This window comes from Crocodylus porosus, unplaced genomic scaffold (genome assembly GCF_001723895.1).
Source record: "Crocodylus porosus isolate Cpor-Errol unplaced genomic scaffold, CroPor_comp1, whole genome shotgun sequence".
Lineage (NCBI taxonomy): Eukaryota > Metazoa > Chordata > Crocodylia > Crocodylidae > Crocodylus > Crocodylus porosus.
In genome coordinates, this window is record NW_017728929.1 from 803,506 (window position 1) to 817,382 (window position 13,877).

General features: G+C 39.5%; 1 protein-coding gene across 11 annotated transcripts in view; it reads left to right on the forward strand.

Moving 5' to 3' along the window:
- Positions 1-13,877, forward strand: part of GIGYF2 (GRB10 interacting GYF protein 2) — a 93,705-nt gene that overhangs the window by 22,007 nt on the left and 57,821 nt on the right. For 10 of the 11 annotated variants that reach the window (XM_019542862.1, XM_019542863.1, XM_019542865.1 and 7 more), the window contains exons 5-6: positions 7,592-7,703; positions 8,121-8,161. The exons of the other annotated variant lie outside the window; for it this stretch is intronic. In XM_019542862.1, the coding sequence (XP_019398407.1) occupies positions 7,592-7,703; positions 8,121-8,161 (153 nt within the window). The remainder of the gene's footprint in view (positions 1-7,591; positions 7,704-8,120; positions 8,162-13,877) is intronic. 11 annotated transcript variants of the gene reach the window in all.

Here is a 13,877-nt window from a genome sequence, read left to right on the forward strand (position 1 = left end):
GCAACCACTGGAGCTGGATAGGCAGGGGACGTGTGGCTGGCGCACAGCTGCCAGGGATAAGGCAACACAGCACAAAGCATCAAGCCCACAATGAGCAGCCCGCCTTTGCCTACACACAAATCTGGGTGGGCACATGCCCCCCATTCCTCACCTGGGGGGTGCATGCAGCAGCGGGGAGCCACCCTTTTCCCACCCCCCTAGCCCTCCCAGACAAGCCATCCATGGCTTCATCCTGCCCCAGCCCCGGGGTCCCATTCACCACCCTGGCTGGGCAGCACCCCCAGCTGCAACCCGTGCACTCCCTCCCTCACTGTGGGGGGCCTTGACTTGCACCCCTCCCCACACCTTTCCCCCACTTTCCTTCCCCTCTACAGACTTACTTGCAGGGTGCTGCTTTCCATACTGCCTGGCCATGCAGCTGCATGCAAGCACATGGCATCTTGGGGCCCCGCCCAAAAGGTGTATTGTATTTATTGGTACATTACTGGCTGCACTGGTCCCAAACAGCTGATAGCCAATAATGTTAATTTTCCTTTTATCTGTGCTGATCCAATATGGCACCAATATATTGGTGCACCTCTGCCAAGAACAGTTTGAGGACTGCATCCCACACAAACTAAGTACACAAGAAATGAATTTAAATAAATGTTAATAGCATATTTAATAATGAAATGTAGATAATATGTAAATGAATAAATGGTACAGGTAAGGCATATCAGGCAAATGATAAATAATAAAATGTTCATTCATGTAAAGAAATAAGTCTTACTAACATTTGAAATAAATTAATCTTAATTCTCTAAATCCTAAAGTCTTCAAAATTCTCTAACAGGTGGCCAGCCCATTAAGGAAAAGGCCGTCTTACCTACCTTTCAAAATCTAAGTTTTTTAAGAAGTACTAATTTAGGCCTGTAAATGGGCAGTTCAGCAAGAATAATTGTTCAAGGCTGAAAAGAAAAATTCTGATGCTGGATGGGTATTTTTATATTCCTTTACCTGGCCTCATTGTAAAAACTTAACTAAATAAGGCTAGCAAAAGTAGAAATGTCCTTAATAAATTATATCCTAAATAATATTCATATGCCTATTTTAATCCCTTATTTAAATTATGTCTTATCTTAAACCAGGTCTAATAGGTATAAAACTACTGAATGAACTCTTAAACGATGTTTAGCTGATTTCTTTTGACCTCTCTTTCTTGCATCTCTTAAATTCTTCTTGCTTATGACTTTTTCTTGCTGGCTCATTTCTTTAGCTGCTTCTCTTACCTAAACTCTAGTCAAGTGGATTCATGCAAATGCTATACGTATCAAACAACTTAAGGTCCAGTACTGTTAAGTTCTTGACTCCTTAATATTTTTCCTATTCTAATTTATTAGTATCTCTTTGCAACTGAGATGACTAGGACTTGATTGAAAATTTCAGGTACAGTTCTACAAGTGAAGAAAGAGAGGTTTGTACCTCCCTGTTCTTTGATGTAGCGCTTTTACTACATTGAAAACTCATCTGATTTGCTGTATGGCTTGTGTGCGTGTAGCATTGCTGCTGTCCAGGTTTCTCTCTCTTGGTGAACATATTTATTGTTCACTTTCTCCAGAATGGGCTCAACCTTTACACTAGATGCAGCACTTACTATTTGAGAAGCATTCACATAGTTGGACTTGAGCCTGTATTTTTTCCAGTTTGAATTTCCGTATTTTTTGACCACTTTTATTTAGGCTTCTCTGTGTGCGTCTACACAAGATGCTTACTGCACAGTAGCCTTAGTAACACCGCACAGTAACGCGTCAGTCAAAAACTGTGCTAATAAGCTGCTGCACAGTAACTGTCACAGAAAAACCGTGTGCAGGTGCTACTGCTAGATAACTATAGTTACTGCACATTTATTAGTACTTCAGTAAGGAATTGTATAGTACTTTATTCAGGGAATACTAAACTAAATGTGCAGCAACTACTGCACATTAATGAATGTGTAGACGTGCCTTCTGTTTATGTTTCTTGTGGTTTATTCATTTCAACTTCTGTTTCTTTCCTTTTTATCATGTTAATACTTACTGATTCTGTTGCTCAGACTTGCAGTGAGTAGTGATTTTTTTTTTAAATACTTAAATACTGCCATTAATTTTAGGGGCACTTCTTGCAGAAAAGTAAGTACCCACTGTAAATACAAGAGGTAAAAGTATGCTTTTAATCCAGTAATTCAGCGGTTTTATTTTATTGCAGTAGTTTTGTCTGGTAAAAGTTTGGTTTTTTACTTAACCTTTGGTTCATTGGTATCTCTAGCTATATAAGTTAGGATTGCCATTACCATTACCTTCTCCCTCCCTCCACCTTGGGGAACTGTACACTACTAACACTTCAGTTCTGTTACCGACCCAATTTTCAAACTACCTTTTGGTCCTGAATTAATATTTTCAGATAACTTTTGTTGCCTAAACCTTTCTTTTTTTACTGTTTTAATTAAGTTTATCCTCATTTAGGTAACCTGCTTTTCATTTTAATATTCCTTAATCTTGCATGCCATGTTCTTGGCTCTTTAATTGCCCTTATCTCCTACAAAACTATATCTGAGTGTTCCTCCCACCCCTACCTTTTCTATCCTGTTTTACTTCTAACACTTTTTTTTCATAACTGTAATGTTTTAATAGTCTATCATCTTGGTTGCTTCTTGTTCCTTATATATTACACTAGCCAATTGCCCATCAAGAATGATGGAGGAGGGGAGGTGCCTGCTCCTCCCATCCTTACCCTTGTTGCTTTGGGGCCAGGCCTGTTTCCTCCCCCCTGCTGCCCCCCCTTCAGGGATGTTGTAGGGGTATGGCAGCAGTGGGGCACCGCCACTGTGCCCTGCCACCCCCCACTTCCCTCCCTGCTGGCTTTTATTGGGGCCCGGCAGCTCTGCGTCCCCCGCTCCCCCCCTCCCATCCAGCTCCACCCCTGCTTCTCATCTGGTCAAAGAAGGGGGGGAGCAGGCCCACTGTCCCTCTCTCCCTCCCCCCACCCCGCTCCATCCCTTGTGTCCCTGCCATCGTGATGGCGCTCTACCACTCCCGTCTCCTGTCCAAACGCTCTTGGAGGACTCTGGTTGGTTGTTTCAGTCAGCTAAGCAGAGTGTGAATAAAGCATTACAGACAGACAGACAGATTAAGGCTTTTATAATATTAGAATGTTCATAAGTATTAGTCTTTAGCTTTTAAACAAGATGACATTTAGAATTTTGCAGGTAGCTGAAGCCTAAGAAATAGGCTGATGCTGTTTCAGGAACAGCATTCTAGTTTTTAGCAAGAGATCAGTAGTGTTTTTGTAGTCGAAGTATTATTTGCAGGGATTTTCTCCTTCCAAGGAGGAAAGTGCAGGAAATAGCATGTTTCCCCTTGCAGGCTGGCAGAGTTTTAGCCTGCTTGGGGCTGGGGGGAGCAGGATGCCAGGGGCATATGTGCATATGCGAAGCAGCCCCCCCCCCCTCCGGGTGACATGACAAGAGGTGCGGGGGGGGCATAGAGGGAGTGGGGTGGCACAGGAAACATGGGCGGGTGGGGGGCGTGTGTCGTCCCCCCCACCCCCCCCTGATTTCTGTGCTCACAAAGGGGTGCGTGGCTGCAGCTGGGCCAGACCAGCTCTGATAGGCTTCCAGATTGCTTTAAAATTGTAAATATATCAAAACATTGTGTTCAACTGATAGCTACATACACAGAGAGATGTTTCATTTTAATCATGGAAAAATTTGGATTTGGGGGGGTTTTAATTGGAGAATTTGGGATTTTTAAACAGAGAAAACCAGGATCCTTGGTTATCTCCTGCTTGGAAAATGTGACTGATTTGGAAAAAAAATATCCAACTAAATCCTACAGCTAAGAAAAGAGTGATTTTGCTAAATGACTCCATATGAAACGTCTCCGCTTTTGAGTAAAAATGTTTTCCAGCTGATATCCTTGCAAGCTCACCTGTGTTGTGAAGGTCAAGCTGTGTTCTTTTGTCTTGTTGTACAAGACATGAAAAAGTTTCTGCTGATGAAAATCTGCCCTTGGATACACTTGTGCAAGCTAACTGCCTTGAATAGTTACACATGTATAACGGAGAGTGGAATTTGCAACCACAGTCGGCCCTTCAACAAATCTGTGTCCTGTTGGACAGCTCAGAACAGACCAAGGTTTACTTTGTGGTAGTAGAAATAGGGACCTGGTACCAGCAGTAAAACTGGTAGTGTAAAAATAGGGAAGATTATGGAAGGAGAATAAAAATTGATTTGTAAAAACTTAAATGAAAACATCATAGTTCTTGAGCATGCAAAATTTTAAATGGTTTAATAGTCTTTTAAAAGAACATTTAGTCAAGATCTTCATTCTGAGGTGTTTGGCAGAGAATAAATCTATTTGATATGATCTACCAAGAAACATTCATATTAAAAAAAATATGAATTTTTCTATGACTGGCTAACTTTGCCAGAATCAATAGGGAGAAATTAGGTGTGTGGGAGAAATAATCTTTTCTTAAAAATACATATATTTAATAATTAGTTATGTTAATAGTGAAGTATGCCACTATTTACTTGCATGTTTTCTAACAATATCTAAACATGCACAGTTGGTTTGTAGCACTTAATGTAGAGGCTCCTTTTGAAGATTTCAGTAAACATTTGGATACAACTACATTCTGAAATATAATTAAACTATAAGATTAGTATTCACCTCAAAGCATTTTAATCGCAAAATAATGTTGACTGTGAAATGGTTCATCATAAAGATCATACTATACAGTTTGTATGGTATTGATGTGGACAACTTTTCTCCGTTTTAAAGTTGTTCTGCACAAAAAATCCAGGTACTTGAACTTGACCTTTCTTTCTGATTGATTTGTTTTCTGAGTAGCTCCCTGTGGAGTGCAGCTAAGCCCTGTGCTTTGTGCTTGAGGACTGGAATGTTTAACGTTCATGAATGAGGGCCTCAGATGAGGAAAGCTTTAAGTAGTCTTAGTTTGGACTACATACTTTAAACTCCTGTTTTAGCTGTTTTTCCTGTTCAGGTAACAAAAGCCATAACTAATACTAATAGAATTATACTGTCTGTTTAAGGTGTTTTCCCTTTTTTCCCCCGTGTAATCTCTCTGCATTACTGTTTCAGAAGCATCCAGACCAAATCATGGCCTGAAATTCTATTTCAAATATTTTCAGGTCGAGAGAATAAATTGCAACCATGCTGCTTCCAGATAGAACCTACTATTATGGCAGTCACTAATTCCAAACCCTCATAACAACCCGATTACAAGAAATCTGCATGCCCTACATTTTTGTGGTATTACAGCTAGAGCTGCATACATGTTGTTACTTCCTGCTTAATATAAATAGTTGAGCTAGATCCGTGTTTTTGTTAGACTTTTGGTTTAGTTTTCAGTTGTGCCACAGATACCAAGCCAAAGATTACAGTATAAACAGAGTGGATCTCAACCTCTTTTAGACTCAGGTACTCCTCTGTATCTTTAGTGAATTGAGTGGCATCCTGTTTCAAAAATGAATCTATTGCCTTTTAACCACCTTGCAGGGGGGGCCAGCATTGAGGGTGAAGGAATGGCCAGGCAGGGACAAGCCTGAGCCTATGCTTCTCACCTCACTTAGCTCCTCACACCAATGACGCACTTCAAAGGGTCTCACTGCACCCTGTTTGGGAATCACTAGTATAACTTAACATCTCTGCACCTCTGTTCTTCCAAAAGGTGATAATATTCCAGTTTAGTCTGTTTAGAGAGCAAAACAGGTTCTGATCTCTGTGAAGCTTCTAGGTGCTACTAGAATGTTGATAAATAGTAATTTTCCCCGGTTGCTGTATTTTGAAGGTCATGTGTTTTACACCTTTTTTCTATCTTTGTATTAGAGTAGGGGTGTCTAAGATGCAGCCTGTGGACCAGATCCAGCCCATGAAGGTCTGTTGTTTAGCCTGTGGGTTTCAGACTGGACCCACATGCAGCGTGCCCTGGTCCTGCGCAGACACACTGCATGTGGCATTCCTAGCTGACCTTGTGTGCACTGGAAATGGTGTGCTGGGCCAGAGCTGGTGTGTGTTGCACACAGTACACAGGACTGATCTGTGGCCTTGATTTGGTTGTGGACTGGCCTGCATCCCTTTTCTGAACTCTGTTCATCCTAGCCATTGGAATAGTAGACTAGTTTCATGTTTGGTGTTTTTGTTATTCTGCATCAAGATAGTGTGTTTGTGCTCCAAATTTTAATTTAAAAGAAATTTCATAAGAAAGGGATTAGGCCACTTTAGCCACAAGAGAACTGACTTGGGTTGACCAAAGAAAACCAGTGCAACTTTTCCCTGTTTACATTAGGTATAGCATCTCTTTAAAATCAGGTTTATTAAAACATATTAGTTCACTTATTTCAAAATGGCATCTGTTTTTTTGGTCAAGATCTGTTTCCTTTGTGTTTTTGTTGTTCGTGTTTTTTAAATGAGTGGTGATATAAGCTTCATGGTTTTTAATTTGGCTTTTTTTCAATGTAATGTAAGACTGGTGTCCTTCATTATCAATAGTGGCAGTATTACAGTATGCATGCTGTAGTCTAGCTAGTTGATCTGTTCATTGTCTTATTGCATTTATGTATTTTAGTTTTCCATTTCAAATAGCTTTTTAAATTTTCCTGGAGCTCTGTGGAAATTACTTTGACATAACCTTGGGTCTTTGAATGCTAGTCCACTTACATTCCACTTTAGGTACATATATGCTCCATGCAGAAAAAAATCAGATATTGAATAGCAGTGCCCATACTCTGTCCTTTGTGCCCTTGTGACTGCTGGGACAAAGGTATAAGTGATACACCCTATACAGCACATCTCTGTAGTGTTAGAGAAATTGGACACTTTCTTTGGCTAAAATAATCATGTGTATGTAAAAGCAAAGATGGACTTGGTCTCTACACCTAAAAGGGAGAGGATGAGAAGATATACCTCATGACCATAGAAACTGGGTTGCCAGGCTTCGAGATCTTTGTAGCAGCCAGGCCCATAAACAGTGAACATCCCTGCTGTCCTGTTTTCTCTGAGAGGTACATAAGAGTTGTCAGTTGTTTTTTAGAACAGGAAGATGGGATTACATTTAAAAAGTTTCTTCTGTTCAGTCTCTGTTCTTCCTCTTCTCTTGCCCAGGTTCTTTGTAGCTCTTTTGTGCATTGTGTTGTGTGCTGGACTATAATAGTTGATGTTTTCCACACTCTTGGGAGTACTCTTCATGTTGTTCTTTGTGTCAGGCTTGCCAGTTTGGTAACCTGTTAATTTTTTTTTTAAACCCCATGAGCAGTTTTAAAATTATGTTGGAGGGCAGCACTTGTTTCTATATAATCAGAATAGCAAGCTTGTATGAAATGCCTTCAAATGTAGACTTGCTGTGTTGGACTTCCTAGCTTGGAAATATTAAGTGAGTGTATTTAAATGCAGCTGCTATTCTGGTGAGGCAGAAGGAGATTCACACACTAGCAGGTTTCAAAGATCTAAGTAATGCTAAGGTTATACAGTGAGGTCACATGGGTGTTGGAAATGGGAAATCCATCTGACTTTCTCAATTTCTTTTTATAAACTCTTGTTTTTTGTCTTTTCAGGCAGAGGCCGAGGAGAAGGTGGTTTCTACCAAAGAAGTTTTGATGAAGTAGAGGGTGGATTTGGGCGAGGAGGGGGCAGGGAAATGCACAGATCGCAGAGTTGGGAGGAAAGGTAACAGAAAAGCCTAGATTTTAAAATTTTGCTGACATACCTTCTCTAGTTCCATTCCTGAATTATTTCTTTACAAGAACATTTAAACGTTCTTTAAAAATCCATGCTAATTGAATCTTTTTAGAAATCCTGAAGCATTGTCAGTTATGGTGGAAGTGACTTTTACAATGGGGTGAAAGTTTATATTACTAGTGTTTATATGGCATTTCTGTCTGTTTTAGCCATTTGTGCCTTTTCAGTATTTAGGTCTAGATTTCCAAGTGTATTTGGGTGCCTTAGGATGCAAATCTGAGTTCTTTGAAAAATGCTTAAAGATCTAAGTACCCCTAAGCTCTAGTGAGAGAACTTGAGAGTTGCATTTAATATAAATGGAATGCTTCAAAAGCTGTATTTGAAACTTATATTCTGCCTTTCCAGGGGAGACAGGCGGTTTGAAAAACCAGGGCGAAAAGATCCAGGTAAGGTTATCATGAGTGTGTGTGGTGGGGGGGCAGGAGTGGGGAGAAGGATTTTTTCCTACAGTGATGAAACAAAAAAAAGGAGTTCACGTTAGTGATTTCTTGGTTTAAACTGTCTATGTACATTTTGAATTAAGTTCCTCTATCACATGCTCTGTTCATTCACTGACTTGTTAAAGGTTTGTGTTTGTTTGTTTGTTTTGTTTTTTTGGTAGAATAACTTTATTTTGAAGTCTTAAAATTTCCTGGTACGTGCTCAGTTCAGTCTTTATAATTCCTTTTTAGTTCTTCTGAAGCTTTTTCCAAAGCTGCCACAAAAAAAACTTATGTTTCAGCTTCAGCTGGAACACTTGTCACTTGCCTCTGGAGCCAGCTGCTGTTGTGAACAGCACTTTGGCGTTTCCAGTATGATTTTGGAGGCATGTGTAAAATAGTGTTAATTGTCCAGTATATCTCACTGATTTTTTGTTTCCTGTGGCCTTACAGATGCCCACAATGCTCTTGTTCTCTGTCCACAGGATATACCGGTTAGTGCAGGCAATAGGGCATTCTTAGGAATTTTTGGCTGGAAAGCCCTTTGTTTTCACTGGCAATTAGGATCATTGTCTGACCAGCTTTATGAGGCAAAGAAAGGAGCTGTTTTTTGTTAGTCTTCATTGGAGCAGTCCTAAAGGAAAGCTCTTCTTGGTGACTTCCTATAGGAGGCTTAAAGTCAGGAAAGATTTTGGTGTTTTGGGGTGGTTTTCAAAGACAAGGAAGAAGAATAGGAATCCATCTATACTAAAACACAGTGGAGAACTTCAGCAGTCCTTTGTGGTTTTGAATAGCTGTCCCTTTTATAGGTGACAGGTACCAAGTCCCCAATATTCTAATGATGCCCAGTAACCTTGGTGATGGATGCTTTAAAAAATGTCATATAATTTCCCTCTGGCTTTCAAAATCTTCTGGATGCCCTATTTAACTGAGAGTTGTTAGCACTGTGTTTTCTTAAGGTTATTTTTATTTTTTTAGCTCCTATGATTTTGGCTCCAAACTCAATAAAAGGAAGACATGTGGTTTTTACTCTTCCTGTTTTTCCATTTTTGTGTAGCAAACATGGCTCCTAGAAATGACTCATTGAACTCATTTGTCTACTTCTAGCTTGACACTTTCTTCTCCTAAAACTTGTTTTCTCTAGTCTTCATACTTTAAAATCCTTCTGAAAAAACATAGTCTCTTTTGACTTTGTCTGCTCTGGTTTGTGGTGGTTACAACTTGGTTTTTTGTTTTTTTGTTTGTTTTTTTTTTGTATTCTGGATTGTGTACCTAATAGTGGCCCTTGCACAATACGGCCACATGCATGCATGGAGTGAATGTTTGGTTCCCTGGAGACAGCTAGTGGCGGCATGCCTTGCGCCACTGCTAGTTTTCCCCAGGGAACACCCATGCCACATGCCCTCTAGCATGCAGCAGGTTACCCCGGGGGCAGTAGGGGACACTGGAGCCAGCACTGGGGTGCCCCAGCTGCCCTGCTTGGTGTTCTGGGGACCTATCAGAGTTGCAGCAGTGGCGATACTGCCATGCAGAGCCTGGCCAGCAGCTGCAGCACAGATCTGGGTGGCCCAGCTCCACTTCTGAGTGGTGCATGTGGCACTCCACTTTTTTTGTCTGGGTTTTTTGACCCCTGGATATCCAGGTGTCATAAAAACCCTCTGTGCTACTCCCTTGCAGCACGGAGAACAACTTAACGTGTGGTATGCTCAGCTCACAGCCACATTCGTCTGGACGCAGTCTATTTGCTCAGCTCCTTGCATGGACATTTGCAGATGGGTGGTAAAAGATGTTGTTACCTTTTAGAAACCCCCCTTACTAATCCCTATAAGGATACTACAGGAATGGAGAACCTTGTAAAAGGTAAACATGGAGTTGGAACAAACTAGATTTAGTAGTGGCTACAAAAATGAATCTATTCAATGCCATTACATTTATTTTAGCACCTTTTAATCCTGAAATATGTGAAAACACAATTTTACCAATCTGTACAAGGAATTCACTTTGTTCACAAGGGAAATTGCAGCAATGGCTTTAGCAGTTCATAGCAGTGCAACATGTAATTTAAGGGTAAGAAATGCGTCTCTTCTAACTAAAATGGCAGGAGCAGTTTAAGTATGCAGGTTGTAATTACCCTAGCTGAAATATTGCCGTGATGCCAGGGAGTCTGCTCCAACTTCTGCAAAACATGTTTTGGTATCTTTAACCACAGGTGGGCAAGACCTTGGCTTTATCTCATCTGAAAGACAGTGCCCCTCTAATGCTTTGCTGAGTCTTTGATTTGGTATAAAGGGAGGAATGGTAACTGCCAAATCATTAACACAATTTTATGCAGCAAGCCTCCTACTCTGTGAGATTTCACACACTAAACAAGATAGGACTGGGAAGGCAACAGTTGCAGCTTAAGGTGATACAGATAAATGCCAAATTTTAAGTTTTCTGAACTTTTTAATAAAAAAAAATCTCAGAGGTTTAACTATGTTCATGTAGATTTGGCTATTGATCCTTTGAGGATTTTACCAGGTAGAAAGGGGGATTGTGATAGTCTTCCTTTTCCCTCCAGACTGAAAGGGGCTGGATATCAAAACAATAATGCAGTGAGGGCCAGCCTTTTTGGCAAGTCTGCCACATTAGCCCCTGCACGTGCCCCAAATGCTACTGTAATCCATTTCTCCTGTGCAATCCACTCCTCTGCATTCTGCTTCATGCCCCATCTACTCCACACACAAGCTCTCCGTGCCACATCTGGCACACATGCTGTAGGTCTAGTTTGATTTCATGTTTGCAAAAACTATTATTAAGTCATAGTTCTTCCCTAACCTGCATAAAGTGACTTGCCAGATGAAGAGGGTCCTAATTCAAATTTCAAATGGGCGTGTTGAGATAACAGAAAATGAATATAAGTAACACCACTGTGGTCTTAGTAGAGATGTCAAGGACCGAACTAGCATGGAGAGCAAACTTTTCACCCCAAAAAGGAAGTGCTTTCTTGTCTTCTGTGTTGAGGCATGTTGGCAGATGTATGTGTTTCCTTGTTCCCGTTATCCATATTAAAACTGTTGGTAAAGAGTGATATACTGTAACAGTATCATTTCATTTCTCATTAGCGATTTCTTTCCCTTATAACCCAACCATTATGCATTCTTCAGTAAGGCTTTCAAGTGGCTTCAGACAACATATTCACTTTTGTATCATCAGCTGTTTGTATCCCTTAATATAGTGGTTGTGCAGAGGACCATGGCTAAGTAGAAATGTAAACAGCATGGAGTAACTATAATTTGGGGGAAATTATAGCAACCCATTGAAAATGTTTTAGTATATTTTTTTTTTAATCCTGAAATTAAAAAAAGAGCAAAAACATAGAAATTACACGTAAAGAGAATTAATTTCAAATGGTTTTATAATTGATGCATTAATAATTTCTTCAAAGACAAATGAACGCTTGGACACATTTATTTTGAAATGATACCAAAAACTTTTTACTAGTTTTCCAGATGACTGAGAATGATTCACAAACCGATCAGCACCCTTCGTTCTTGATTTTGATGTTCTTGGCCATAGTGCATGAGGAGTATCAGGAGTTTTTATGGAAATTGCCATAGGTCCTAAGGATTTCAGCCACAAAAGTCCAAAATTGCTTCATAGAAGTTAAGGCCATTTGCTACAGAAGTGAACAAGTCACATATTTGATAATACCAAGTAGAATTGCACAAAAGGCAGAAGCCACTACAGTTCCTTCAGAGCATCCAAACTTAAATCCTTCAGTTGCCACGTAGGTGTAGCGCTAAACAGATGCATTTTCGACAAACATTTTGACTAACGGCACATTCAGGAAGTCTGGTGTGAGTGTAAATTTATACCAATCAATCGTATAAGAAAAACCTTATTGAAAATAATAACTTGAGATATAGCTGACATTCTTACCTACTCTACCTGCCTCTCTTTTTCCTGCTCACTCTTAGAAAATGTGTTCAAAGCCAGTTCATCACTGCTGGGCTCCCACATAGACTAAAGTGTCAGTAAAGCTAGGGGTATAAGTTGGACCTCTTGGAACTGAGACATGGACCAGTATGATGTTTCTAGCAATGGAGTACACCAATTTTTTTCAATAAGACCTAACATCTTCACAATGCACTAGTGATAGGGATAGTTTTCCTGGCCCTAGCTGACAATAATTTTTATATCCTGTAGTTTCAGGAGGAATAGCTATTGTAGGTACATGAATAAAAAATGTATCTGTAGCTAAAGTAATTACAGATACAATTTTTATTCAGTTATATAAATCATTTTTATTCTTATGGTTTTCTGTAACAGTATGCAGTTGTAAATTTCACAAGCTTAATTGTACACAGTGGCAAACATTTCTTTTCTCCTTTTAAACTTGCTTCCTTAAGTTTGTGTCCTTTACTCCAAGAATAGAAGTAATCCAATGTTTTCAAATCAGGACAGTCCTAAAAGGCCAAAGACTTAAATATGTCCTGTTAGAACTGTTCTGACTCTAGTAATGTCTGTATAACCTTTTTATAACCACATCTCTGAAAGGCAAAACGCTATTACTGTCTGTAATGTATGCAGAGCTATATTATTGCACTCTCAAATTGCTGAATAATCCATTTGCCTGAAACATTATATGGCCTAGAATGTTGCATAGCTGCTTCACATAGGGCGGCCTCCCCCATATATCTGACTTAATTCTTCCACATTAATGAAGTATTTTACAGTAATTTCTTGCTTTTGTGCAGTTTTAAGGTTTTCCTTCTGTATTGGAGGTTGTTGGGGTAGGCCATAGAAATAGAAAAAAGTACAACAAAAAATAAAACTACATTGTACACCTTCTGTGTTGGCTAGCTGTGGCATAAGAGGGTGGGAATGAACTCATATATATATATATATATGAAGGACCAACAGTGGAAAGTAAAGACACGGACAATATAATGTATACTTTTCCTAGATGGTTTGTTGCTATACAGGCTCTACACTAGGTTAAAATATGATTACATTAGGAGTAAAAAGATTAAATACTCAAAGACAAAATTTTTAAATTACTCATTCTCTAGATAAGACCAGAGAATTTAAGTCTCATAATGTAGGATTGCATAGACCTCCATTCCACTTGTGACCTAACACATTTTTATAGCAATTGGAGTAGTTGTTTCCACAGAGAAGTGATATTGAAAGATACATTTAGCTGTCTCTTTCATAGAAATTAGCTTCTGGAAATAAAATGAACCAAGGCTCATCTGACAGAATAGCTCCTCCAACACATTTTCTTTGACTACAGATTTGACAACCCCCATGTTTTTTGGCTCGGGGGAAAAAAATCTTCCCTAAACAGTAATGTGTTCATTTTATATCTTCAGGCCATTTATCTTGCTGTTGATCTCTTATAATAAAACTTTTCAACTCCAGTTTATAAATACTTCTTTTTTCCTGAGCTGTTCAGGAGCTAAGGACGGGACCATTTGTATATGGGAGATCAACAAATGAGACACTTCTTCTCTTATGCCAGTTTGAATGGCAGCTTTTATTTTGATAGTATTCCATTGACTCTTTAGGTCTCAAAACAAAATAGCCATTTTAAAGCTGATTTCTGTGATTGCAGAGTTGTAAATATGCAGAACACAGTCAACTTAACTGATGGTCCTTTTAATTGCATTAGAATTCTTTTTGCGTGTTGGGGAATAAT